At 43.3% G+C, this 25,775-nt stretch overlaps 1 protein-coding gene across 2 annotated transcripts in view; it reads left to right on the top strand.

The window, feature by feature from the left end:
- The first annotated feature begins 3,529 nt into the window (after window positions 1–3,529).
- The window catches only part of REEP3 (receptor accessory protein 3), a 47,664-nt gene continuing 25,418 nt past the window's right edge, over window positions 3,530–25,775 (top strand). The window contains exons 1-2 of one of the 2 annotated variants that reach the window (XM_081956199.1): window positions 3,530–3,655; window positions 18,606–18,678. In XM_081956199.1, the coding sequence (XP_081812325.1) occupies window positions 18,619–18,678 (60 nt within the window). In that variant the 5' untranslated portion in view covers window positions 3,530–3,655; window positions 18,606–18,618. Of the gene's footprint in view, window positions 3,656–3,963; window positions 4,142–18,605; window positions 18,679–25,775 lie in introns of those variants that run through there. The other variant, XM_081956198.1, reaches the window with a different exon arrangement.

The raw sequence follows: 25,775 nt of genomic DNA on the forward strand, positions 1-25,775 counted from the left end.
TGCATTCAGTGTATAAGACACACCCAGATTTTCTCCCTCTTTTCTGAGGAAAAAGATGTGACTTCTACTCTGAAAAATACGTAGATAAGGTTATTTCCCATCACATTTGACCTAATCTGCTTCTCAACTCCTATTGCTTAAACCCCCCCCCCCCTATTTTATGCTTTGTGTGAAACATTCCCCCACGGCTTTGCCATGTCTCTCAGACCAACCACGTTGCCTTGCTATTTACATGCGTGCTCCTTTTTCTGTCCATTTATAGGGAGACATAAAAACCAGCCAAGACTTTACTGCCAAAGCACACAGAGCTTTCATGCTGTTTCAGTCTCTTTGGGATATTTTTTTAAATAAATAAACATTCCTAGACTAACATGGACTCCGGCCTACTTCACCAATTTGTGTAGCTGAAAGAAAAAAGTTCAGGTTTCCACACTGGAGATCAAATGTTTTGCACAATCTGTCTTCTCATATTACACAACAAATCCTATCATTCATAAACAAATGAAGGTGGTTTATTGGAATATAAGCAGCAAATAATCTACTGTCTCATCAAGACAACAAGCTGCGACTTTGTGGGTAACTAACACACCCAGCTCTGACTCACTTAGCACATGTAGGCACACACCTGCCCCAAAGCATTCATAATCCAAAATACCGTAACTGCTCACAGGAAGACAAGAGATAATTGGGATCTGCTGATTCACTCCAGGATGGATTTAGAATCAGTAGCATAGATGCTAGACTGGGATCACTGAAATAGAGCATACTAGTGCTAGAAAAACTGAAAACAAGCCATTTCCATACCTATTGCTCCAGGAAGGGTGCTAATTGTATTAAGATTATAATTAACATGGGATTGTATGCTATACTGGGTCAATAAGACCATGTATTAGCTTTGGTTTGGCAATTATGTTTTCATTTTTGCAAAGATGGTGTACCAGTAATCTAAACATCTCTCAACTTATTAAAACATCATATTTTATAGTTAAAATACTGAATAGGAAAACCAAATGCAATGTCCCCGTCCCCCCCCATTAGAAGCTCCAGGTGACTCTGGGCCAGTCACTATTTCTCAGGTTAATCTATTGTGTGTGGGCTTCGGTGAAATGACAGAAGAGTCTACATATAGTTAATTTAGCTCCTAGGGCAGTGGTTCTCAACCTTTCCAATGCCTTGACCCTTTAATACAGTTCCTCATGTTGTGGTGACCCCCAACCATAAAATTGGTGTCTCGGTTCCTAAGACCATCGAAAATATCTGTTTTCCGATGGTCTTAGGCAACCCCTGTGAAAGGGTCGTTTGACCCCCAAAGGGGTCCCCACCAACAGGTTGAGAACCACTGTCCTAGAGGAAAGGCAGGGCATAAATTTAATAAACAAAACAATATTCTCTTTCTGCGGATTACAATTACATCCCACTTTAAAAAGGGACTGACCTTAATGTCAAACACACTTTTTCTCTCCCATTCTTTATTTTTTTCTTAACCAATGTGCTTTAAAATGTAAATCATTTTGCTACATTTGCATTAGACTATTAAAGAAATTGCCTTAAGATGGATTTTCAGTTCATAATGTGTTACCCAGAGAACTGAAATGTCAGAAACATTTACCTTCTAGATAGCAGCACACATTTTCAAACAACTGAAGTCATCAGATTTTCATTTCAACAGCCCCTTACCCACATGACTGTTTCAAGCATTATTTGATGTAAGGGCTCAGTAGCACATTTACTACATTTACCTTCAAATGCAACAGCCTAGTAAAGTTCATGGCATATCCTACATTTGGTAGACTTTAAAATTCTAATCTTTTCAGGTAGATGTTCACAGAACTACAGCAATAGCAGAGGAGCCCAAAACAATTATCACAGAAAAAACACCATTATATTTCATAAAGGAAATATTAATTTTTGTACACTTTGAAATCATCCTTCATTCCAAAACATTTGTATTCTCAAATATCAACCTTCATACTATTTGACTTCCACTCCTCTATTATTATCTGGTTAGAGATAAGCATTACAGGCGACAATGGAATTCCAAGACCCACTCACAAAAATCCTGAAATCTGCAGTGACTCTTAGCTTGCTGAAGACATTTAACCGTTGTTAGACCCAATTACTCAATTTTCTGGATTTCAGGTCTCACTGGTCTTTAATCATCTGGGCTGGGTTCATACAAGTCAGTAGACTCCAAATGTGCATTTCAGTGAATTGTGCAAACACAGCCTTATGAGAAACAAGAAATACACCATCCACAAAGTACTTTCCCTGAGGATCGTTCAATATACTATCTGAAGATGGGGTTTTTGTACTGTAAGGATCATGGAAATAGAAGGCTCCTTTAAAACTATTAGAGGAATGGATGGGGGAGCCATAAATTATTGACTCAGCTATGTGATGGCTCCTATCTGACCTTGGCCGATTCTGAAATATCTAAACCGGATGAATCTCGTTGAGTACTTTGGATAGATTGAACAGTACGCAAGAAAGCAACAGGGCTATGGACTACTAGACCAAGATAAGCAATAGAGCTAAAAGCAATAGGGCTATGGACTACTAGACCGAGATAAAAATCTCAGAGAAACAATAGGGCTATGGACTACTAGACCAAGATAAAAATCTCAGAGAAGCAATAGGGCTATGGACTACTAGACAGAGATAAAAATTTCAGAGAAGCAATAGGGCTATGGACTACTAGACAGAGATAAAAATCTCAGAGAAGCAATAGGGCTATGGACTACTAGACAGAGATAAAAATCTCAGAGAAGCAATAGGGCTATGGATTACTAGACCAAGATAAAAATTTCAGAGAAGCAATAGGGCTATGGATTACTAGACCAAGATAAAAATCTCAGAGAAGCAATAGGGCTATGGACTACTAGACCAAGATAAAAATCTCAGAAAAGCAATGATTACCGAGTGTGACGAACACTGGATGGATGTAGCCAGGTCACCTGGATATGAACCTACCTCAAAAAAGGCATTTTCCTTTTACCTGCATTGCCCTTCTTTTTTCTATGTTATCAGTTGCATCTTCGAAACAGAACAACAGACAAAATGAAAGCAGAGCTTAGAACAGCTTTTGTAGAAGAGGGGGAAAAAAACCCCTAAAGCAAAACATACCAGCACCTGGAAAAATGGAACTCATGTATTATATTATATATACTAATAATATTATATATATTATTTTTAGATGCCTCTGCTCACCCCTTGGGACATTTTTCTCAGCCCACTACTCAATTTTTCCAAAGGCCTTCCTCAAGCGTGAAAGATCCAGCCCAGCACTCTATAATATACATATATATGATGCCTTTCTGCCAGATCTGAAACCTCTTACCTATCTGAAGCCATATTATCTGAAAGCAAGCCGTATCCTCACCCGCGTTTCCTGCAATTCAGTGGGAAAGCAAAGCGCTTGCCGGAAGCACGCAGGTCAATGTTACATAAAGCCCATCTTTGCATTGGCTCCATTGCTAAGGCCAACCTCGCTTCGCTTTCCCCATTTCCTCCCCCCCACTCCCCAGGTTTGGAGAAAAAACAACAACAAACCAGGCGATGGATGGAGCAAAAAAAATAATCCACTAGCCTTGCGCGAAATGCTCGGGATCCCATGCAAACTGGTTCGGATGGGATTCTAAGTCAAACGACAAAGGCGGTAAGACAAGGGCGGCGGCCACAACCACACCATTAAAGATTCGGATTATTAACCCCCCCTATAAAAAAAGGAATTTTACCCTGCTCGCAATGAACCTACAAAGAGGACAAGGCTACGCCTGCGCAGACTCCCGGGCCTCTTCCCGACCCATTCTCTCCTCCCCCGGCCAAGCGAGGCGCATGCGCACGGCCGCCGATGGAACGGAACGGCAGAGGAAGGCCGGGGCCAATCCGTGGTGAGGGGGCGTGGTCTGTCAGTTGCTGCTGGTTGGGGGAGGGGCGGGGGGCGGGGCTCCGTTGTCTTTCTTTTGAAACGGTGGGAGCCATTCGAGGTCCGGCGGGGCGAGGAGCCGGAGGGCCAGCGGGGAAGGGCGGGTCTGACTGAGGCCCGCTGCGGCTGCTGGGTGCTCTGGGGGCGGTGGCAGGATCAAAGGCCCAGCCCTTCGAGAAACAACATGGTGTCGTGCATCATTTCCCGAGTCGTTGTGTAAGTAGTTGTGGGGGGGGGAATGGGTGCCGGGATGACAGCGCCCGTTCCGAGACCATTGCGAGGGGAAGGGAGGGAGGGAGGGAGGAAAGGAAAGAAGGAGGAAGGGAGGGAGGGAGAGCGGAAGAAGGGAGGAAAGAAGGAGGGAGGGAGGAAGGAATGAAAGAGGGAGGGAAGAAAGAAGGACAGAGGGAGGGAGGAAAGAAGGAAGGGAGGAAAGAGGAAGGAGGGAGGGAGAAAGGAAAGAAAGAAGGGAGGGAGGAAGGAAAAAGGCAGACAAGTAGGCAGGCCGAACCTCTTCTTTGCGGCCCACTTCTCACTGGTGCCTCCACCAGCATGGAGCTCACAGGGCTTCCCGGAAAAGTGAGGGAGCCGGCGGCTACTCCCAAGCATCCCTTCCTGGGCGAGGACCGCTGGTGGCAAGTATGTACTGGAGCCCCCACTTGGCTCTGCTCCCAGTGGTGTCTGGAACCGGTGCTTCTTCCCCCGGGCCCATTGGGGGGGGGGAAGATGAAGGCAAAGAGGGAGGAGGCACCTGCATACTTCTTTTCTTAGGATTGGTGCACAAGAGGGCTTGCCATTGCCTCTTCCCCCCATTTTTTGGGAGGTGTTGACCAATCTACCCAGTTCGGCATAATGGGTAAGGTGCTGAAAACAGGAGGCAGTGAGTTGTATGCCTGCCTTAAGATATGAAAGCCAGCTGGGTGACCCTGGGCCTCTCTCTCTCTCAGCCCAGCTGATCTCACAGGGTTGTTGTGGGGAGGAAAAAAAGAGCAGTATATATACACTAACTTTGAATTGTACAAAATAAAGATATAAATATAGTAATACTATTCTACAGCTGTGGAAATTCCTGGTGGCTTCCCATCCAAGCAATAACCAGAGTTTAATGCTGGGAAAGATTGAGGGCAAAAGAAGGGATGACAAAGAATGAGGTGTCTGGATGGAGTTACTGAAGCAGTCTGCGTGACCTTAAATCAACTCCAGAGGATGGTAGAGGACAGGAAGGCCTGGAGGAATGTTGTCTATAGGGTCGCAATGGGTCGGACACAACCTCACAACTAACAAGTCCCATTTAGCTTTCTGAGATGATCCAAAGTCGACTAACTGTTGTCATTTTTGTGGAGTCCTTGATGCTTTCTGAGCTTGTTTGTTTGCACACAGTTCATTCCCAACTTAGGTGACATCATCAGTACTCAGTGATTAATTTTTACTGATGTTAACTAATTGGGTAATGAAACATCTCCAAACAAACAGTCAAGCTTGGAAAACATCAAGAACTCTACAGTTCAATCCTGAGCTACAGAATTTCTTTTTCTGTTGGTTGTCATTCTTCCTTTCGCTTTAAATGTAATACTATGTTTTTATAGATGCTTGCTGCAATTACTGTATTTTTTTGAGTATAAGATGCTCGAAAGTATAAGACACACCTAGCTTTTGGGGAGGAAAACAAGAAAAATATCTTCCTCTGCCTCCCAGCAATTTTCCTCCTTGCAGAAAATAACAAACAGCCTGTTTCAATTTCAGTTTAACCTGATTAACACAAGGGGAAAAAAATCTGCCCCTGCCTCCCAGCAGTTTGCTTCCTCGCAGCAAACAGCATGTTTCAGTTTCAATTTCAGCACTGTCTGGTTAGCACAAGCAGCTGATTGTTGGTTGGATTGGCTTCCCGACAATCAGCTGTTTCAGGCTGCAGGGATTGCCATAGCCTATTGCCGCCTCCACGCAGCCCATTTTCAGCCTCCGCACGCCTCATTTTCGGCCTCTGCGTGCCCCATTTACCACCCGTTCTGGGCAGCAGGGATCAGAATGGGTGGAAAATGGGGTGCGTCGAGGCGGCAATAAGCAATGGCAATCCCTGCAGCTTGAAACAGCTGATGGTCAGGAGGCCGATCCAACTGACAATCAGCTGCTTGTGCTAATCAAGCTATGCTGAAACTGAAACAGGCTGTTTGCTGTAAGGAGACAAATTGCTGGGAGGCAGAGGCCAAAGAGTGGGGGCTGGCAGGTGGGTGGACTACATTTGGTATAAAAGACACACCCAAATTTTCACCCTCTTTTAAGGGGGGAAGGTGCGTCTTATATTCTGAAAAATATGGTATCTGGTAGAGGACTCTGGAGTATGGGCAACCTGATGTTGAAACCAAGCCTGCACAACTGGTAGAGGGGAAGGGGCTATGTTGATAAGTGGAAAATAATTGTTTGCTGCAAAGGAATACCTGGCACAGTGACCAGCTCATTCTTAACATTAGCGGATGCAGTACTGGATCTGGCAGTGGACGGTGAGGTTTGGAGGTGCTCAGGAGCACATCTTTAGGAGATTGATAAATTTATTACTTAAAAAAAAAAAAAGTTGGTGAGCCATACAAAGCTCAGGGGTGGGGGGCAGGGGGAGATGGTCCATGCTGTGCAAGCCTGGTTTAGATTCTGTATTGTTAAAAGAAGATTTTAGACTGAATATAAGTGACCTGTGTACATCTATTTAGTATGTGCTAGTGAGATGTGAAAGTAAGGACATAGACTTGACTTAACAATGTTACAGTAATTAATACAGATTTAGATCAGATTTATGCATGATAATGATGCGGATGTTAAGCAATTGGCAAGAATGGGTCTTAATCCTTTGGGTCCTTAATGTTTCTTCCTATCTTCACTTTTATATACCGTATTTTTCGGAGTATAAGACACATCTTTTCCCTCAAAAAAGAGGCTGAAAATCTGGATGCATCTTATACACTGATCCCGCTCCCTTCACCAAAATGGCCGTGCAGAGCCTGTAGAAGGCTATTAGAGAGCTCCTGGGGGCTGGGGAAGGCAGAAATGCGTATAAAACGGGGCGTTTTTTGCTCAATTCCCCACCCCCCCAGCCTCCAGGAGCACTCTGCAAGCCCCCTAAAGGCTATTCATGCCTTTGCGGGGGGGGGGGGGAAACAGGCCCGTTTTCACAAAAAACAGGTTGTTTTGGGGAGGTTTGCAGAGTGCAAAAACTTTTTTTTTTAATTTGCCTCTTCAAAACCTTGGTGCGTCTTATACTCCGAAAAATGCGGTACTTTTCAAGTATATAAAAATGAATAGTAATTATCATAAGTGAAAAATCATTTTCTAAATATATTGCTATTCCCTAACGAAACTTACAATATCTGAAGTAATGATATGACAGATTCTGGAATTGATGCTATGACTTAAAAAAAAGAAAAAAGAAGCACCCAGAAATTGAAGCCCTGTGAAAACAAAATAGTGGCCTTTATTCTTGTCAGTGGATTTGGACATTAAATCTTATTATCACTTAAATGGAGTATACATGGTCTACTGTGGGGATAAGACACCCCTAACACCCCTTGGGTTATGTGTTCTGTTAAGATACAGCCTGTTGCGCCTTAAAATGGCTTCTTCTATACCGCTGTAAAATGGCTTGTACTGTACAGCAAAATGGAGTTACCATGGTAACGGCTTCACAGTACTCCACAAGGGGGCTCCCTCTGGTAAGGGGGAAAATCCAACTTTAAAAATTACATTTCGTCTGGACATTTCCCCCCTATAAATAAATACCTGGGCAATGCCGGGTTATCAGCTAATCAAATATATATGTGCAATGTGAGATGCTGATTATGCAAAAATTAATCTTAAATTCCAACATGTAAAGCATCAGACAGTTTCTTCAATAAATGGAACTGGTCAAAACTCGCTGAACTAGTAAATAAACAGCTATTCCAAATAGTGTTACCAAACATGATAGTGCTTGATGAAATGGACATGAAAAAACTCCCAAGCCTCTGATGATGTCTATTATAAAACCAAAAGCTTGTGTCCAACCATATAACCCTAAATGGCAGAATGGATTTGAAATAAGTGTGTAGACATGGATGAGTAATGCAAATAACTCATTTTTTTAAAACAACACACAGTTGGTTTGACATTGAAGTTTGAAGTTAACTAAAAGCAGAATGTAGAACATTGTTACACAATAATATATTTATATTATTCTTCACTACTCTTAGACACATAAGATTTAATCAACAAATCATAATATATATTAAGGTTGAAAGATCACTTGTATAATCTTCAAATGAATAGCTTTAGAGATGGAGAAGTTTTCAAGCAACTGTTCCAGAAGTGGTATTCTGCTCGTTTGCACCAGTTCGGGTGAACCGGTAGTGGCGACGGTGCGAGGCTCCACCCACCCACCCAGACGTCATGATGGACCTTCTGCGCATGCGTGCCCCTGCTGTTGAACCGGTAGTGAAGATAATAGGATACCATTACTGAACTGTACCAATGTGAACAGTTGCAAGGACCATTAGCATACCCACCACTCAGAAATGCCAGGAATTTTGGAAACTCAGCCTACAGTAGGTGATGAAATAAAGTAAGAAAGCTACTGAAAAACGATGAAAGCAGCTGAAGTGCTTTACTGAAAAATGGAGTTGCTGCTAAGCTTTATAACTTCTTTGGCACTTGGAGAAGGTCCCCATCATGCGAAAACTAAAAATTATAATCTGTTTTTTTGGGGGGGGAAAGGCAACTGTCCCAAATTAAAATTCTAACTGGGAAGAAGCCTCCCTTCAATCATCAGAAAAGTCTTCATGAAAATCATCTACCTATAATTCTAGAAATGGCAGGAACTATTAGAGAATAGGCTGATTTCTACCCAAACGGAGAATGATGTTTCACCATCCTGCAACTCATAGAAGAAGAAAAATCACTATGATAAATATTTGTTGACTTTTGAGCAGCCTTTAAAAGTATATTCTGGAACTACTATATATGGAAAGCATTGAAAATTGAATACATGCCCACAAAAATATAATTTTGCCTACTGGGAGAAACTTACATCATCAGCTGCATGGGCATCCAAGATGAACTTTCAGAGAAATCCCTAATTGGAATGGGATTTAGGCAAAGCTGTGTGTTTACTCCCCTGCTACTCAGTATCATTGCTGCTGTAGTGAGGAAAGGTTTTGATGTCAGACATGGGGAATAATGAACCCCATTACATATCTTGTTTGCTGTTAAAACTTGCCATATTTGCAGGCAAAGGTCACAGACATCTTGTATGATGTCACGCCCACTACCCATTTCATATGTTTTGAAAATACTCACAAAATGGAGGTTTTAATAGATTGTATTCTACTGTCTGTTTCAGTGGAGTGCAAATAGAGTAGGTTAACCAACTATTTAATATACTATAATTCTAAGATTAGAGAATTAATATCAATGTGAATGATGTTGTAAATTTTGATGGTTATTGCACAGAGATAGGCGTACCCAGATGACACACTATTTAAGGTAAGATAAAATGTTCATATTTTAAAAAATAATAATAAAAACTTAAAGAAAAACTAATAAGAGTAGGTTAACCAGATCAGATACTGATAGAAATTTCTGATAGAAGAAAAGGGGCCTATTTATGAGGATTATTTTAGCCTTGTGTCAGATGAGATTGCTTGAATTTGCTTGGAATATGACATTGGCTGTGTATCTCCTATGGCCGTGATGACGAACCTGTGGCACACAGAGCCCTCTCTGCGGGCACATAAGCTGTCAACCTAGCTCAGCTCCACCTCACATGCGTGCACACCTCCTGCCGGCCAGTTGGTTTTTGGGTCTCTGCCATGCATGCACAGGGGTGGGGCACATGTGGGAGATGTGTGCCCATGCATAAGGGTTGGGGTGCACATGGGGGGTCACACCCCCTGCACGTTGGTCACGCAAGCATATGTGTGGGGGTGGGGCGTACATGCACATGCACTGGGAGCGGGGAGGCAGGGGGGGTTGCCCGCTCATTGAATTATGGGTGTGCACACACGCTTTCGGCACAGCGACGAAAAGGTTACCCATCACTGTCCTATGGAGTTGATTGAGGCATGTTCTTACTTGGTTACTTGGGTAGAATTTCAGCCTATTGATCCTAATAAATTGAACAGAATTCTCAGGTCTATGAATTTTGCCACTTGTGTTTTAGTTTCGCTTTCCTTCTAGTTTAGTCAGAGCCTCCTGAGAGATAACACGTGGTTGGATCTGTTGTGGATGCCAGTGTTTCAAGGGAGGAGGTGGTTCCCCCTCAAACTATCGCTGGATCCAACAGATTTGACCAAATTCTGCCCTATTTCTTTGTTAGGGAAGACTTTTGAAAAGGTGTTGAGTCTGCAGTACCAGAGAACCTCAAGGGAAGAAAATTATCCTTTCCAGCCAACTTTCAGACCTTTTTGTAGTGCTGAAATGGCGTTGATACAGTTGGGGAATGATTTCTTTTGGAATGGATAGGGATTATGCATTTATCCTGGTGTTTTGTTGATTTCTCAGTGGCCTTTAATATCATTATGGTATTCTTCTGTTGACTAGCTTAGGTAGATGGAAATGAGGGACACTGTTTTCAAGTGTTCCACCTATTTCTTTCAGGGTTGCTTCCGATCATTGCTGGGGAAAGAAAATTGAGCCATATGCCCCGCTTCACTGAGGACTCTACTTTCCATTCCTTTTTAACATACACATGAAACTGATGCAGAATCCAGTGTGCAAATGACTGAAGTAGAGACCTCAATTTCATATCATATCCAATTGTCATAGAAGTGCAAAACAGCAAGGGAGGGAGGGATAGGAACGTTTTTATAAAATTTATTAAGAATAGGTTCAAATGAATGCTTGAAAAAGTTTAGTCTGGGAGAAAAGCTGTTGAAAAATTGTTTACTGAGGAAGTATGTCTTAACTATTAGGAACTTTAACTTTGGGCTAGATCAGGGGTGTCCAACCTGGGAACTTTAAGACTTGTGGACTTCAACTCCCAGAATTCCCCAGCCATTTCTGGGAGTTGAAGTCCACAAGTCTTAAAGTTCCCAAGTTTGGACACCCCTGGGCTAGATGACCTACAAGGTCGATTCCAACTCTGTTAACTTTGTTAATCTCGAACCCAGCCCCACTACATCTGTGCCTAGAAAATGTGGTCATCTATTGGTATCACCATTTTATTATTACACTGGCTGATGACATGGCGTTGTGTTGCCCAGGTATTTATAGACACTGAAGCGTTTGTCTGACAGGGAGGCATTGAAAGGTGCCTTTCTTCCCCCTACTCTCATGCCCATCATTCCTGCCCTCTCCTTCCCCTCCCATGCACTCCTCTTTCCTGCCTATCGACGATCCTGGCACTTTGCCAAATCCATCAGGCACTTTCCCATTGGTCTACTGGAGGGCGAATATCAAGGCTGGCTTTCCAGAGGAAGCTGCGAAGGAACTGACATAACAAACAATTGCCACTCTAGGACACTGCACTCAGTCTCCTTGACGGCCCAGGCGTTCCAGAGTTATGCTGGAACACACAGACACACACACACAAACATTGACACACGAGGTGTGTCAACCCCACTCCATCCCAGTATTTGTTTCCAGAGGGTAATGGTTGGAGGATTTATAGAAAGACGGCAGCTCTGACCACGCTTTAAGCCCAAAACTCAGCATGAAGATGGCAAGTGCATATTACATTACATTACATTACATTACATTACAATACAATACAATACAATACAATACAATACAATACAATAATACAATACAATACAATAATACAATAATACAATACAATACAATACAACACACACACACACCATATATATATGTGATAGGAGGAGGGGGAGGAGAAGGATTAGTGAATCTGACTTTTCAGTCACCTATCCCATCCCCAGCAAAGCAAACTTTTGCTTATAGAATGATCTTTGTACTTTGTATAACTGGAGTCAGTGTGCTTTTTCACCCTATAGTTGTGTAGGGTGTTATATCACTTCTTAACCTTTTGATTAAGATCAGGAGTACAGTAGTTATTTAACCCATCCCCCTATGCATGCTGTCTCGATATGAGTATAGATTGCAGATAAAGTCTTAGCTGTATTGACGTTATTTAGCAATTATGTTAATACTAGTCACCAAACAATGATTTAAAAACAAAACAAAACAAAATATATGCAGTTGAAGTCTGGAGGACATTTCTTTTTATGGCTTGACTGAGATAGGCTTTACCAATACTTTAGAGCACTTTATACATTCTACCCTTTTTTATGGAGTTCAAAGGAAGCAATAGATAAAAGACCTATTTCTCCATACAGGTATATTTTGAGGACAATATTCTTTTATCATACCCAGACACAGAGCTAATGAGACACTTTGTAATGAGACAATTTATATTGTGTCACTGAGACAGAATGTCACAAGGAAAGGCAAACCTGTTGAACAGGAAAGAAGCTGCTACAGCAACTTTATCTATAGAGTCCATGGTGCTCTCTGAGGTTGGTTGTTGTTTTTTGCAGACGTTTTATCTTTATCTTCCACTAAACCGAACTTTTCGTTTCTGATGATATTCAAAAGTCCTTATATACAATTGCTTAAGATTTATGGCAACCTTTTTGCCTGTTTGTCAGGAAACATGCAAATCCTGCTGTCTTTAAATACTGTAGTTAAATACTGATATCTGTGTTAGGATTAGGTGTTATTTTCTATATTATTCTCGGTCTCAACAATCATGGTTATGCAATCATGGTCAAGCATTACAACCCTGGTCATGCTTCAGGCAGAATATTATGAAAATGGTCAGGATGAAGTTTACTATACTTGGAGTTTACTTACACTGAGACATTAAGGAAGACCAGAATAGGTGCACTACCTCCATCTCGGTGCGGCCAAATGCTATTTATAAGTACAGTCAATATTACCTCAATGTATTTCTCATCTTGAAATCTGACCGAAAAAGATCTAAATACTCTGTTTCCTCCAGGGTCCTATGTTTTGTGGCTTTTATTGCCACAAGTAATCTTTTAATGAAGGTTCTTATTTACGCTTGATTGGTTTTGCTCTTTGTTTTCCTCCGATGATGATCTAGATGTGTCTTCTGCCTCTTTGTCTCTTGGAATTCTTCTGTGATTTGTAAGGGAGACTACATATTGGTGTTGTGGCCAGCAGAGCTGGTGGCAGACTCGGACAGTTAAGAGGTTGGGGAGGAACATGGACCAATCCTGGAGTCTGGGGAAGGCTCTGATGAGTGCTCTGCGTCAGAGGCAGAGATGAGGCCAGGGCCGTCTGACAGCTACCAGCTACCTTCAGAGTCAGAGATAAGTGGGGCAGAAGAACAGCTGGAGCCTGTTCCCGATGCATGCATGCACATAGCTGTCAGGAGAAGGGAACAACTAAGGAACAGGGGTCGACTTGGGAGTAAAGGCACAAGTAGCCCCTCCTATAGAGAAAAAATAGGAGCAAAAGGGGAGTGGTGTTTGCAGGACACAATTAGTTTGCTCATTATTGTGAAGATTTGCTTATCTGAGTTTGTGCCTCACAGAGACTCTTTGCCAGGTATTTCATCTTACCGCGTTGCGTCTAGAAGCTCTCGGCCTGGCAACTCTCCAAGGTCTGTTGTTGCAGCTAAACCTTGAAAGGCTTATTGCCGGGACTTTTTCTGGATGTGAATGCCAGGAATCCACATTAGCCAAATAAAAAGGCTTTTTTTGCAGGACAAGGAGTCTGTTTTGTGATTCTATTAATCTTAGGTCAGAACAATAGGTGTGATTCTGTCTAAGGCCATCACTGCCAACTTGTTCTGAACAACCGAAGCATGGAGCCTCAGGACCTACTCAAATTCCCTCGGAAACCCAGCAAGGTCCATAAGGCACCTGATCAGACCAGTTGAACAGGTTCTTTCTCCCTGTGGCAGGGAGTAGCTACAAAGAATTCCAAGGCCACTTGGGAGTAATTTGACCATGACAAACAATAATGATAATATCCTCTGCTTCAAGACAAATACCAGATCTGACCTTTCAATGCAACTGTGACTTCAGCTTGCAATAATCTGGTCAGTTATTATAATGATTATTATCTCCAAAGTCACCTTCGACTCTGCATCCAGTAAAGGCTGATTCATTAAGTACCCTTATACTCAAGCATTCATGCTGAATATTCACAAAGTGCAAATTTTTACAAGTTAGAAAATTGGAAAAATGTATTGATAGTACATTAAATGATCACCATCAAACCTCCCCTCCCTTTCCCCCCCAAATGCTTCCAGTTAAGATATGGTGGGAGGCACGCAGTGGCTTAGTTGCTAAGACGCTGAGTTTGTCGATCAGAAAGGTCGGCAGTTCAAATCCCTAGCACTGCGTAATGGAATGAGCTCCTGTTACTTGTCCCAGCTTCTACCAACCTAAGAGTTTGAAAGCATGTAAAAATGCAAGTAGAAAAATAGGAACCACCTTTGGTGGGAAGATAACAGTGTTCCGTGTGTCTTCGGCTTTTAATCATGCCGACCACATGACCACGGAGACATCTTCGGACAGCGCTGGCTCTTTGGCTTTGAATTGGAGATGAGCACCACTCCCTAGAGTTGGGAACAACTAGCACGCATGTGCGGGGGAACTTTTTCCTTTACCTTAAAATGTGATGGAGAAAGAATAGTTTATGGGGTTGGCTTGTAGAGAAAGTCACAGAATTGATCTTGTTATTGTATAAACCAAGAATTTGCCCATTTCCTGATGGAAATGGAAACTGCTTAAAACTGCTATTTGGCTTTGATTAAGAAAATACGTGGCTGCCTTTATTACAGTTTTTATTCTCTTGGAAAGGTTATATTGCTGTATGGTTACAAGCAATGAAGAATTTAGTTGGGCTTCTAGATGGTTAACGTAGGTAGGGTCTCGTGTCAGAACATGTTGGAGATTAATGTAAATGGGTTATGACTTTATTACTTTACATGCAGTCTAGCTTAATAAACTATTGTATACATTTGCTCTAAACCTGTTTTTCCACAGCCATAGAAGCCTTAGGAAATACTTGAAAGAGTTGGGCTGCTGCCAACTTCTGTTTTGAATTGAAAACAACCATCTGCTGATTTAAAGCATAGTTCATTGGGATACCATGGAAACCCAAGTGTTAAATAGACGCTAGCTATTTAAGTTTAGAAAAACAAAAAGCCTTATGGAAAGAGGGCAACTTTTAAAAAATCCTGAAATGCTGGTAAAATTATAATAGATTTTCGCCTGGAGATGTCTATGGAGATTTTTCCTTGAAGAAGTTTCACTTCTCATCCGAGAAGTTTCTTCAGTTCAGATGAATATATTTTCCTGTTAAAAAAGAACAATGGTGTACTTTTTCTTATGGATAATTTCTTATGGAATTTACAGAACTCTTGGGCAAAAGGTTGGATTAGAAGACCTCCAAGCTTGCTTTCTTCCTTTCCTTTCCTTCCTTCCGGGTTCCGACTAGTGCCATAAGACAATCAAGAGTCTCAAGCCATCCAGCAATAAAAATCCGGTCTTTTATTATTTAGATAAAGCCAACTCTGTCTTCATCCCCTTCATGTCTTGCCTCTGACCCTGTTTCCTCCTCTCCCCAAAGTGTGTTACCAGGTCACATTCCCCAACGAAATAATTTCAAGGGTTGCAGAAGTCACTACCTTCCAGGCATTGCTGGTATCCATGGAGATGGCCTTGACTTGGTCAGCCTGAATACATCTTGTTATAACTGAGGAGTAAATTCTTTGGTGCAGTTGCAAGGCGCAATTTCCCATCCCCCTGCCTATGGCAACTCAGGAGCAGGTCAGGGAAACTTCACGAGTTGACAACTGGCTGGCTGGCTGGCTGGCTGGCTGGCTGGCTGGCTGGCTGGCTGGCTTCCTTCCTTCCTTCCTTCCTTCCTTCCTTCCTTCCTTCCTACCTTCCTACCTACCTACCTACCTACCTACCTACCTACCTACCTACCTACCTTTCTTCCTCTTCCTGTCTTCCTGTATTCCTTCCTGGGTTGGTTGAAAAACAACCCAATAGGAATCACTTCTTCAGAGATGGAGGGAGGTTTGTAAATCTAGTTTAATCTTAACAGACAACCATCCGTTGTCACTACTGATTATGCCTTAACTCTGAATGCCCTAAGATTTGCCTAGGAAGAAAAGAAAGCTTGTCTATACAGATCCAGAGAGGCATACGATTCATCTCATATACATACACATATCAGTAAGGATCCAATATTTTTCCTGGCTCATTGTTTCTAAAAGATTCTGAAACCCCATTCAGTGTCTACAACTAGTTTCTAGCCACTTACTTTGAACTGGGGCAAGTGTTCCTTGGCTGTTGGTATGAGTATATGTGGGTTCTCTCCTTTATTATTATATACAACCTGTAAGTTAAAAGGACATAGATATAGGGCTTGACACCACTGACAATTTCAGATTCCTTGTCACAATGCCTATAAAATAGCTAAATAAATTTGTAAGAAGAATATTCATTAAAAAGCAGTGTAAAATATAATGGAACTGGCCAACTACAGTTTTTAGCAGTGTTCATGATAGCAGTGTTCCAATATCTCAGGGGTTGCCACAAAGAAGAGGGAGTCAAACTATTCTCCAAGGCACCTGAGGGTAGAACAAGAAGCAATGGGTGGAAACTAATCAAGGAGAGAAGCAACTTAGAACTGAGGAGAAATTTCCTGACAGTTAGAACAATTCATCAGTGGAACAGCTTGCCTCCAGAAGTTGTGAATGCCCCAACACTGGAAGTCTTTAAGAAGATGTTGGATAGCCATTTGCCTGAAACGGTATAGGGTTTCCTGCCTTGGCAGGGGGTTGAACTAGAAGACTCCAAGTTCCCTTCTAATTCTGCTATTGTATAATAAAAATGCATAATCAAGTTAATGGCCTGGTTTGCACATTGCATGAGGCCATAATATAGTACATTTTAGGTTTCATTTTCAATAAAGCATGCTTCAAATAAACCGGGGCATAGCATAATATATGAACCCAGCCAGTATACCAGTAATAATTAAATACATACTGTTACACACCTTGTCCTTGGATCCCAAAGCAGATTTATTTCGGAAGGTTACCTTGAAAAATAAATGTTTTCCCATTTCATTCTTTAGCATATCCAGTAGTTTTAGATAAGTATAAGGTGTTTGTATGTATGTACCCTGAAGTACCGTATTTTTCAGCGTATAAGACGCTCCGGACTATATGACGCAACTTAGTTTTGGGGGAGGAAAACAAGGAAAAAAAATCTGCCTCAGCAATTTGCCTCCTTGCAGCAAACAGCATGTTTCAATTTCAGCACAGCCTGATTAGCACAAGCAACTGATTGTCGATTGGATCAGCCTTCCGACCAGCAGCTGTTTCAGGCTTCAGGGATTGTCATAGCCTATTGCTGCCTCCGCATGCCCCGTTTTTGGTCTCTGTGTATCCCATTTTCCGCCTGTTATGGGCAGCGGGCAAAACAAATTCTGCCTACCAGCATCCATGGTATTCAGCTGGCTAGCTTCCTGTCAGTGTGTGAGAGTTCATGACTTGGAACACATGGTAACAAGGTCAGCCAATGAGGGCTGTTTGGTCTCTGAAACAATATTTGCTATGTGAGCAACAAGGAGACAGGAAGGAGCCTGGCCTAGGTGAAAACTGAAAGTGAAACTGCTTGTGTTTTTCTTGTATTTACTGCTACCTTGGAAAACCTGCTTTTGGTATTATATTGTATATTATTATTATTATTTTGAATCCTGCTGAATCAGTTGCTTGTGTGTGCTTTCTGAATGTGATTGTTGCTGCAAACTCTGATCAGCCAGGTCAGCTTCAGCACTTATTGCAGCCTGATTCAGTACAGCTGATTGGCGGGTGGATTGGACTGCCAGAATACCCACAATCAGCTGTTCCAGGCTGCAGGGGTTGCCACAGACCATCACTGCCTCCATGCCTCACTTTTTTGGCTTCTGGTGGGGGTGGGTGGGGCTACATTCGTTGTATAAGACACATCCAAATTTTCACCCTTTTGGGGGAAAAAGGTGCGTCTTATACTCCAAAAATATGGTACTTCTTTACATAACGAACATCTGGTACTAAAATAAAACAGCTACATTTGGAGTATCAGGATTAGGGTAATTAGGAACAAAATTGTGGAAAATGGGATCTCTTCCATCACACTTGCCCTGACATGGAAAATGAGAAATGAACCAACTTGTCTACCTTTATGTTTTACTCTAATTTGTAGTCATTGTACAGTCAAGCAGTTACACATGACAGATTATCTGTTTGAAACAAACAGTTTTGTCACAAAAAAAAAGCTGAGTTATGGCTAGTTCAGAAATGCATCGTTTCTGTTTCTACTTGGTTTTTCCTTATGTATAAGCCTTTCATAGCCTTATAGCACCTATTCAAGCCAGCTAGTAGTACTTATCTTTTTCCTGGCAAAATAATAGGTGTGAAAAGATCTGAAATCTTAGTGCTTAGTGAAAAAAACTTTCAGTATTTTTTAAAAGGCAGGTTTTGATGCATGAGCACATGAGAGATGCCCAGAGAATGCAGTGCTCAATAGCTGTGATCAGAATAGACATAATTTGAAATTGCACTTGTCTGAATATGAACGCCTTTTCCTTTTTTCGTTATGTAATATGTACTCTTCGCTACCCTGATTACTGTGTGCTTTTGTTCAATTAAAATATTTTCCTTTACATATAGGTTGGTCTTTGGAATGCTGTATCCTGCTTATTATTCCTACAAAGCTGTAAAGACCAAAAATGTCAAGGAATATGTGAGTACTTAATTTTCAATACTTCTTTTCAGTATTAATCTTTATTCAGGTTTTGAGCGTGCGTAATAATGTCAGCAATAAGATGGATTTTAATTTGTCAAGAGATGTTAATCTTGGTAATTTATGATACGCTGTAATCATACTTCATGTTTAAGTGCGGTGTTGATATTGCACTATTTAATTTTTAAATTTGATGATAAATTGAGAAGCAGTGCGAGGAATGTCTGCTGTCGAAATGCCGCTCCTCTTTGCTACCTTCTTAATCTTTCTGAAGCATATTCTCTCCTCACCATCTTCACAGTGATTAAATGATAGGGCTGAATTGGAGAGACTAGATGTGATGGCAATCCTTGCGGGAGTGCAGGGAAGGAAAGAAAGTGGAGGTTGCACATAAAATTCTGCCTTAACTTGGAAGGTTACCAGCTGCTTCTTCACAGACCTGCTGTTTTGACCTAGGCTTCCCCCAAAAGCACGAAGCAGAGTCCTGTTTCCGACGAAACCCCTTTTATTAAATGAATGTGAATTTCTCTCCTTCTCCAAAGTTGGTGGAGACAGCGGTCATGCATGGGTTAACTCAGTTAGTAACCAATAGGACTGAGTCTACCAAAGTGATGTCATCGCCTCTGAGGAGGATGCTCCTGCTTTTTTAGACTTGGTTCGATTGGAACTGGCTGTGCTAATCGCTTTCTCCTAAACTAGTATTTAATAATTGACTATTCTAATTGGATTTAATTGGCTTTTACTCAAGAACAAAATTTCGTCTAAATTGGAAAGGTGGAGAATAAGCTTCCATTGGACCTTGGGAGGCAGGATTCTCAATAGCCCCTGGGCTGCTGGAGAGACATTGCCAGGGCTTCTTTGAGGCTTTTGCCTCCGAACTTGCCTATGGGCTTCTGAGGCTCCCTGGCTAGCAGCGTGGTTTTGCAATAGCCATTGGAGGCTCCGCTCAGCGCTGCCACCTCTGCTGCCTTCCCTTGCCTTTCCCTTGCCGCTAACTGCTGCCGCCTCCACCAGAAGCCATCGGACGCCACAGGGGGCCTCCAAAGCCACGAAAAGCTGCCGCTGTTGCCGCACCTCGCCACCGTTCCTCCGAGCTGCCGCTGCCGCTAGACCACCGCAGCTTTGCCCTTGGCTTCGCAGCCTTGCCGCAGGGCCCCCGACGCCCATGCGCACTTCGCAGTCTCAGCTACCTCATGGTGCCGGCCCATAGGCTCTGTAGCCTCAGTGGCCATCTTGTTTGATGGGTTGGGGCGCTCACCTGGAGGATCAGATAGCTCAGAGTCTCTGGTCCGACTCTGACCTTTCCTACAGTATGAATTGGCTAGAGGTGAGGACCATCCATCTGGCCCTCCTTCATTTCCAAACCTCTCTTTGAAACACACATGTGCTACTTTGGACAGACAACACTACGGCCAAGGCGCATGTCAACCACCAAGGGGGGACGAGAGCGGTATCTCTCATGGAGTCTGCCTTTCGCCTAGGAACCTGGGCGGAAGCCAACCTTCTCTCTCTCCACGCCGAACACATCTCAGGATCCGACAACACCAGGGCAGACTGGTTGAGCCACACAACGATAGATCCGGCAGAGTGGAGCCTGAATCGTCGCATTTTCCACCAGCTGTCATCTAGGTAGGCGACACTGACTCTAGATCTCTTCACAACGGCGTCCAACAAATAGCTGCCCAGATACCTGTCTCGCTACACAACACCAGGGACGGAAGGGACGGACGCTCTATGGTGCAGGTGGACCACTTCCTTCCCTTCCCCCTGATACAGAGGGTGATTTGGAAAATGATAGAGGAGGAGGCTGAGCTCATTCTAATCGCTCCCCATTGGCTGTGTCGACCATGGTATGCAGACCTGGTCAATCTTTCAGTGAAACCTCAGTGGCTTCTCCCAATGATGCCGTCCCTCCTTCGTCAGGTCTCCATTCACCATCCCGACCTGCGCTGGTTCCACCAAACCGCTTGGAGGCTGAATGGGCAGTGTTGAGGGCGGCTAACCTTTCCGAGATGGTAATTCAAACTATTCAGGCTTCCCGCTGCCCAGCCACTAATAGAATCTACAAATCTATGTGGCAGACCTTCGTTGCTTGGTGCCTGTCTCGAGGCGAGGACCCTCTGAGGGCTTTGGTTCCCCAACTATTGGATTTCTTGCAACAGGGGCTTAATAAGGGACTCTCCCCAAACACCTTACGGCGTGTCGGCTCTTTCCTCGGTTCTCTCATTTCACTGATACGAACCCCTCTCCTTGCACCCTCCCGTCTGCAGGTTCCTTAAGGGGGCTTCTAATCTCTGTCCTCCTGTCATACACCAATTCCCCTCGTGGGATCTGACCAAAGTCCTTGACTTTCTCACTGACCCGCCCTTCGAACCTCTCAGGTCGGCCTCCTTGCATCTCCTCATGCTTAAAACTTCCTTTCTGGTGGCCATAACATCTGCACGGAGAGTTTCAGAACATCTGTGCTGACTTGTGTGTGTTCCACCCAGAGTGTGTGGTCCTTCGCATCGACCCCACCTTTGTCCTGAAAGTGAATTTAGCATTTCATCGCTCTCTGGATCTCACTCTTCCAAATTTCTGTCCTGCTCCATCTCACAGTCTGGAGCGCAAATGGCACAAACTAGACGTCAGGCATGCTCTTAAGATCTACATCGCCAAGACGGCAGTCTTCAGATGCAGCAAAGCCCTCTTCGTATCTTTCCACCCTACAACAAAGGGCTGAAAGCTTCTCCATCTATGATTGACCGATAGATCAGGTCTGCCATTGCAAAGACTTACATCACGCATCACCTCACGCCTCCATCCAAAATTACGGCTCATTCCACGCACAGTGCGGCTACATCAGCAGCGTGGGCACGGCTGGCTTCGGTGGAAGAGATCTGCAAGGCGGCTACCTGGTCTACTCCTAATTCATTTATACGACATTATAAAGTGGATTGGTATGTGTCGGCGGATGCGGCCTTTGGAAGGCAGGTCCTTCAGCAAGTTCTTCTTTCTTCCAGCTCCTAGGCCAGTCTCATTCCCTCCTGGGGACATGCCAGCTTTGATACGTCCCATGCATGACTGCTGTCTCCACCAACTTTGGAGAATGGGGCGTTGGTTCTTACCTGATATGCCCCTTCTCTGGGCAGGTGGAGACAGCAGTCATCCCCACCCATTTGGGTCCTGGCCTATTTCGCAATGGAGATCTGGGAGCATGTTGTGAAGTCACAGGACGGAAAGCGATTGTTCAGCGCACAGCAGTTTACTTATCTCCTTCGTCAAGAAAAATGGGAGCATGCTCCTCAGAGGCGATGACATCACTTTGGTAGACTCAGTTCTATTGGTTACTGACTGAGTTAACCCATGCATGACTGCTGTCTCCACTTGCGCAGAGAAGGGGCATATCAGGTAAGAACCAACGCCCATTCACATTCAACAAGGCCTGGCAAACAGTCTTTCAAAGGAGTGATTATGACTACAGACCTTATCTATTGTGGAAAGCTGCCAAGTAAATATTTTCCAAATGAGGTACTTAGCAAGAAAACACTTGGCACAGAGTTTCTGAGATTCACTGATAGATTTTCACACTCCTGAAATGAATCTAAAGACCGAACAAACAAATTGTTTCCTGCAAAAGCCCACTCCCCTTTCGCTCCTCTTTTATTTCCTATGGGAGGGGCCAATCACCTTCCAACTGTGACTTTACTCCCAAGTCTATCCTGATTTCTGAGTTGTTCTTTTCTTCTGGCAGCTCTGCGCATGCACACACTGGGAACAGGCTCCAGCTGTTCCTCTGCCTCACTGCTGTCTAACTTCGTAGGCACCTGATCACTGCCAAATGGCCTTGGCCCTGTCTCTGCCTCTGAAGCAGAGCCCTCGTCCGAGCCTTCCCCAGACTCCAGGACTGGCCCATGTTCCTCCCCAACCTCCTCACTGTCCGACTCTGCTGCCAGTTCTGTTGGCCGCTGGTGGGCTGCAACACCTGTTTGTAGAGATAAGCATCCAAAATGCTTTTTCCAAAGTTTTGGAAAGTGGTTCCAAGTCACAAAAAAAGTGTACACTCAAGAAAAATGCAGTAGGCATATGAAAAAGTCCCGATAGAAATAACCTATGCGTGAAAATGTGAATATTATATAAAGGAAAATGCGACCTTCGCTTAGTACAAAATAGAAGAGAGTGAGTTCATACATTTTGCTAAGCCAGGGGGGGTTACTTAATCAAGTGATCAACTGAATCCTAACATTAATTGAACATAATAAATCAACAACGATATAATTGCTTTTTATATTTTCCACATTTTAATTAAAAGTACTTAGCATGCTTCTGTTTATGTTGACTCTGATAATCCAATAATAAATTAGTTTTTCTTCTCTGGCTGTAGTGTCTCTGGGTATTGCTAGAGACTATAAAAGTATTGTTTTAAGCCAGAGATGGCGAGTGCGGAAAAGGAAGCGTCCACGCGCGCTTGTCTTGACCACAACCTGGATGAGGAGCTACCCAGGGCACATGCGTGTGCCAGAAAATGAACTTCTGGTTTCCGGAACACGCATGCACACCAACCAGCTAGTCTCCTGGTTACTGGTGCGGATATGCGTGCAACGATCAGCTGGCTGGATTCATATTCATGCAAGACCAGTTCTTCCAGATTCCAGCACTGTTGCACATATGAAGGCCAGCTGATCGTCATGCACGCATGCACGCCAGAAACCCGGAAGAGGAACGGGCAAGTCTGCACGTGCCAAATGACATGGCTTCACGTTCCACTTCTGGCACGCGTGCCATAGGTTTGCCATCATGGTTTTAGGCTGTTGCATAGAATTCAGGTACTTCAGAGCTAATGATATTTCTGATGCCTATGCTACTCTTTGACATATTAGTTAAGTAAGCTTGCTCCGGAATGTAGCTGTCTCACTGTAGCCACAAATCCTTCAAGGAGAAAGGAATTTTCTCTCCTTTTCAGCTTTGTGGGTAATGAAGCTAGGGTTGCTATCTGCATTCGGGGAAAGCAGCTGTAGCCAGGCAGAAATGCTTTCCACTGCCACTTCCCCAAGAATAGAATCAGCTCATCCCTTTTCCCAACGGGCCACCGAAGCTTGAGAGGAAGTGGGCTTCTTCATTCCGCAATCACAGATTACTCTCAAGCATGCACATTGGTGTTCTAGGTGTCTGGGTAATTGAGTTACACCCTGACATTTTAAAGAAAGTGCTGATGTCCAGAGGCAGCCTCACCCCATCCAGTCCCTTAGCCAGAGGTGGTATTCTGCCAGTTCAGACCGGTTCACCTAAACTGGTAGCGGAAATCACGGGTGGCCCCGCCCACCCGCCCCAGCTCTATGGCCTCCCATTTAGGCACTTTTTTAGCCAAAGCAAATGCGCGGAAGGTGAGCGCATGCACGGACGGGCCATGCGCACTCTCATATTTGCGAACCGGTAGGGGAGTTAAGTGAATACTACCCCTGCCCTTAGCCTACAAAAGTGTGGGTGTGAAGGAGAAAAAAAGGAAGACAACAAACAGGCTAGAAAGTGAGAAGTGAAGCACAATTAATACAGGTAAGCAAAATCACTCATCTGTCAGGACCACAAGCTGTGATAAGCAGCCCTTGGCCTGTAGTTCAATAGCAACCAGAAAAGGAACAATCATATCAAGGCATCACACCTAATTTGTGTGTTTGCAATAACTTTTGGAGGGAGGCAAAGATTGTATGCTACTTTACTGATTTTAATATGTATTTATTATAAGGATGACCATCAAGACTTATTCATGTCAACTTGCAAAGCCTAGGAGGGTGGAGTTAACTCAGGAGAATAGGAAAAAGTATGTGCTACAATTATATATTTTGTACAGTTGTAATATCTTCTTCGCTGTGGTGTGTCCAGTCTGGGAAAACAACCCTCACAAGCGTCCCATTCGAGTCCCATTCGTTTGCCAAATGGATAAATATAACTGATAGATTCATTGATTGATTTGATTTATATGAGTTCCCATATGGTAGAGTAACTCTGGACAACGTATCAATGCAGAAGCATGAAAAACAATAATAAAGTACAGTAACACATGCACACTCACATTTCCAGGGCTGGGCGAACCGGTTGTTACAGTATGTGACGGCCACCTCTGTCTAACAACCATAACGTTTTTAGAATTTATCTTAGAGAATATTTAAACATGTTAATTTTTGCATTTAACTTCCTCTCTGACTTGAGTGACTTAAGGTCACAAATAACAGAATAACAGACTTGAAAGGGACCTTGGAGGTCTTCTAGTCCAACTGCCTGCACAAGCTGGAGACGCTGTACCATTTCAGACAAATGGCTGTCCAGTCTCCCCTTAAAAGCATCCAGTGTAGGAGCACCCACAGCTTTTGAAGGCAAGGCAAGACGTTCCACTGTCCGTTGTTCTGACTGTTAGGAAATTGTGCTTAAAGTTTCTTTAAGTTTCTAACCTTCGTCACAGGATTGTGAACGATACTGAAGGAGAGAGTGCTATGTATGCTGCCTTGAGCTCATCAATTTTAAACTATTATCTGATTCTATGGTGACCCTGTATCTTTGTGTAGCAAGGGTACGTTTTTAGTAGCTGTTCTTACGATAATCTGATGAGCAAAAGTTACAGAATAACAGAACTGGAAGTGACCTTGGAGGTCTTCTGGTCCAACCCCCTGCTCAAGCAGAAGACCATATAAGGTTTCAGACAAGTGGCTGTCTAGTTTCTTCTTAAAAGCCTCCAGGATGGAGCATTGGTTCCACTGGTTGAATGTTCTTACTGTCAGGAAATTTCTCCTTAATTCTAGGTTGCTTCTCTCTGGATTAGTTTCCATTGCTTCTTGTCCTGCCTTCTGGTGCTTTGGAGAATAGGTTGACACCCTCTTCTTTGTGGCAGCCGCTCAGATATTGGGACTATCATGTCACCCCTAGTCCTTCTTTTCACTAGATTAGGCATTCCCAATTCCTGCAACCATTCTTAGTTTTAGCTTCCAGCCCCCTAATCATCTTTGTTGCTCTTCTCTGCACTCTTTCTGGAAATATCTGTTTATATTGTGGTGGAAACTGGATGCAATATGTCAAGCTCTTACCAGGGCATTATAAAGCGGTAGTAGCACTTCTTTTGACCTTGA

The sequence above is a fragment of the Natrix helvetica genome (genome assembly GCF_964273705.1).
Source record: "Natrix helvetica genome assembly, chromosome: 5".
In the NCBI taxonomy this organism is placed as follows: Eukaryota; Metazoa; Chordata; class Lepidosauria; order Squamata; family Natricidae; genus Natrix; species Natrix helvetica.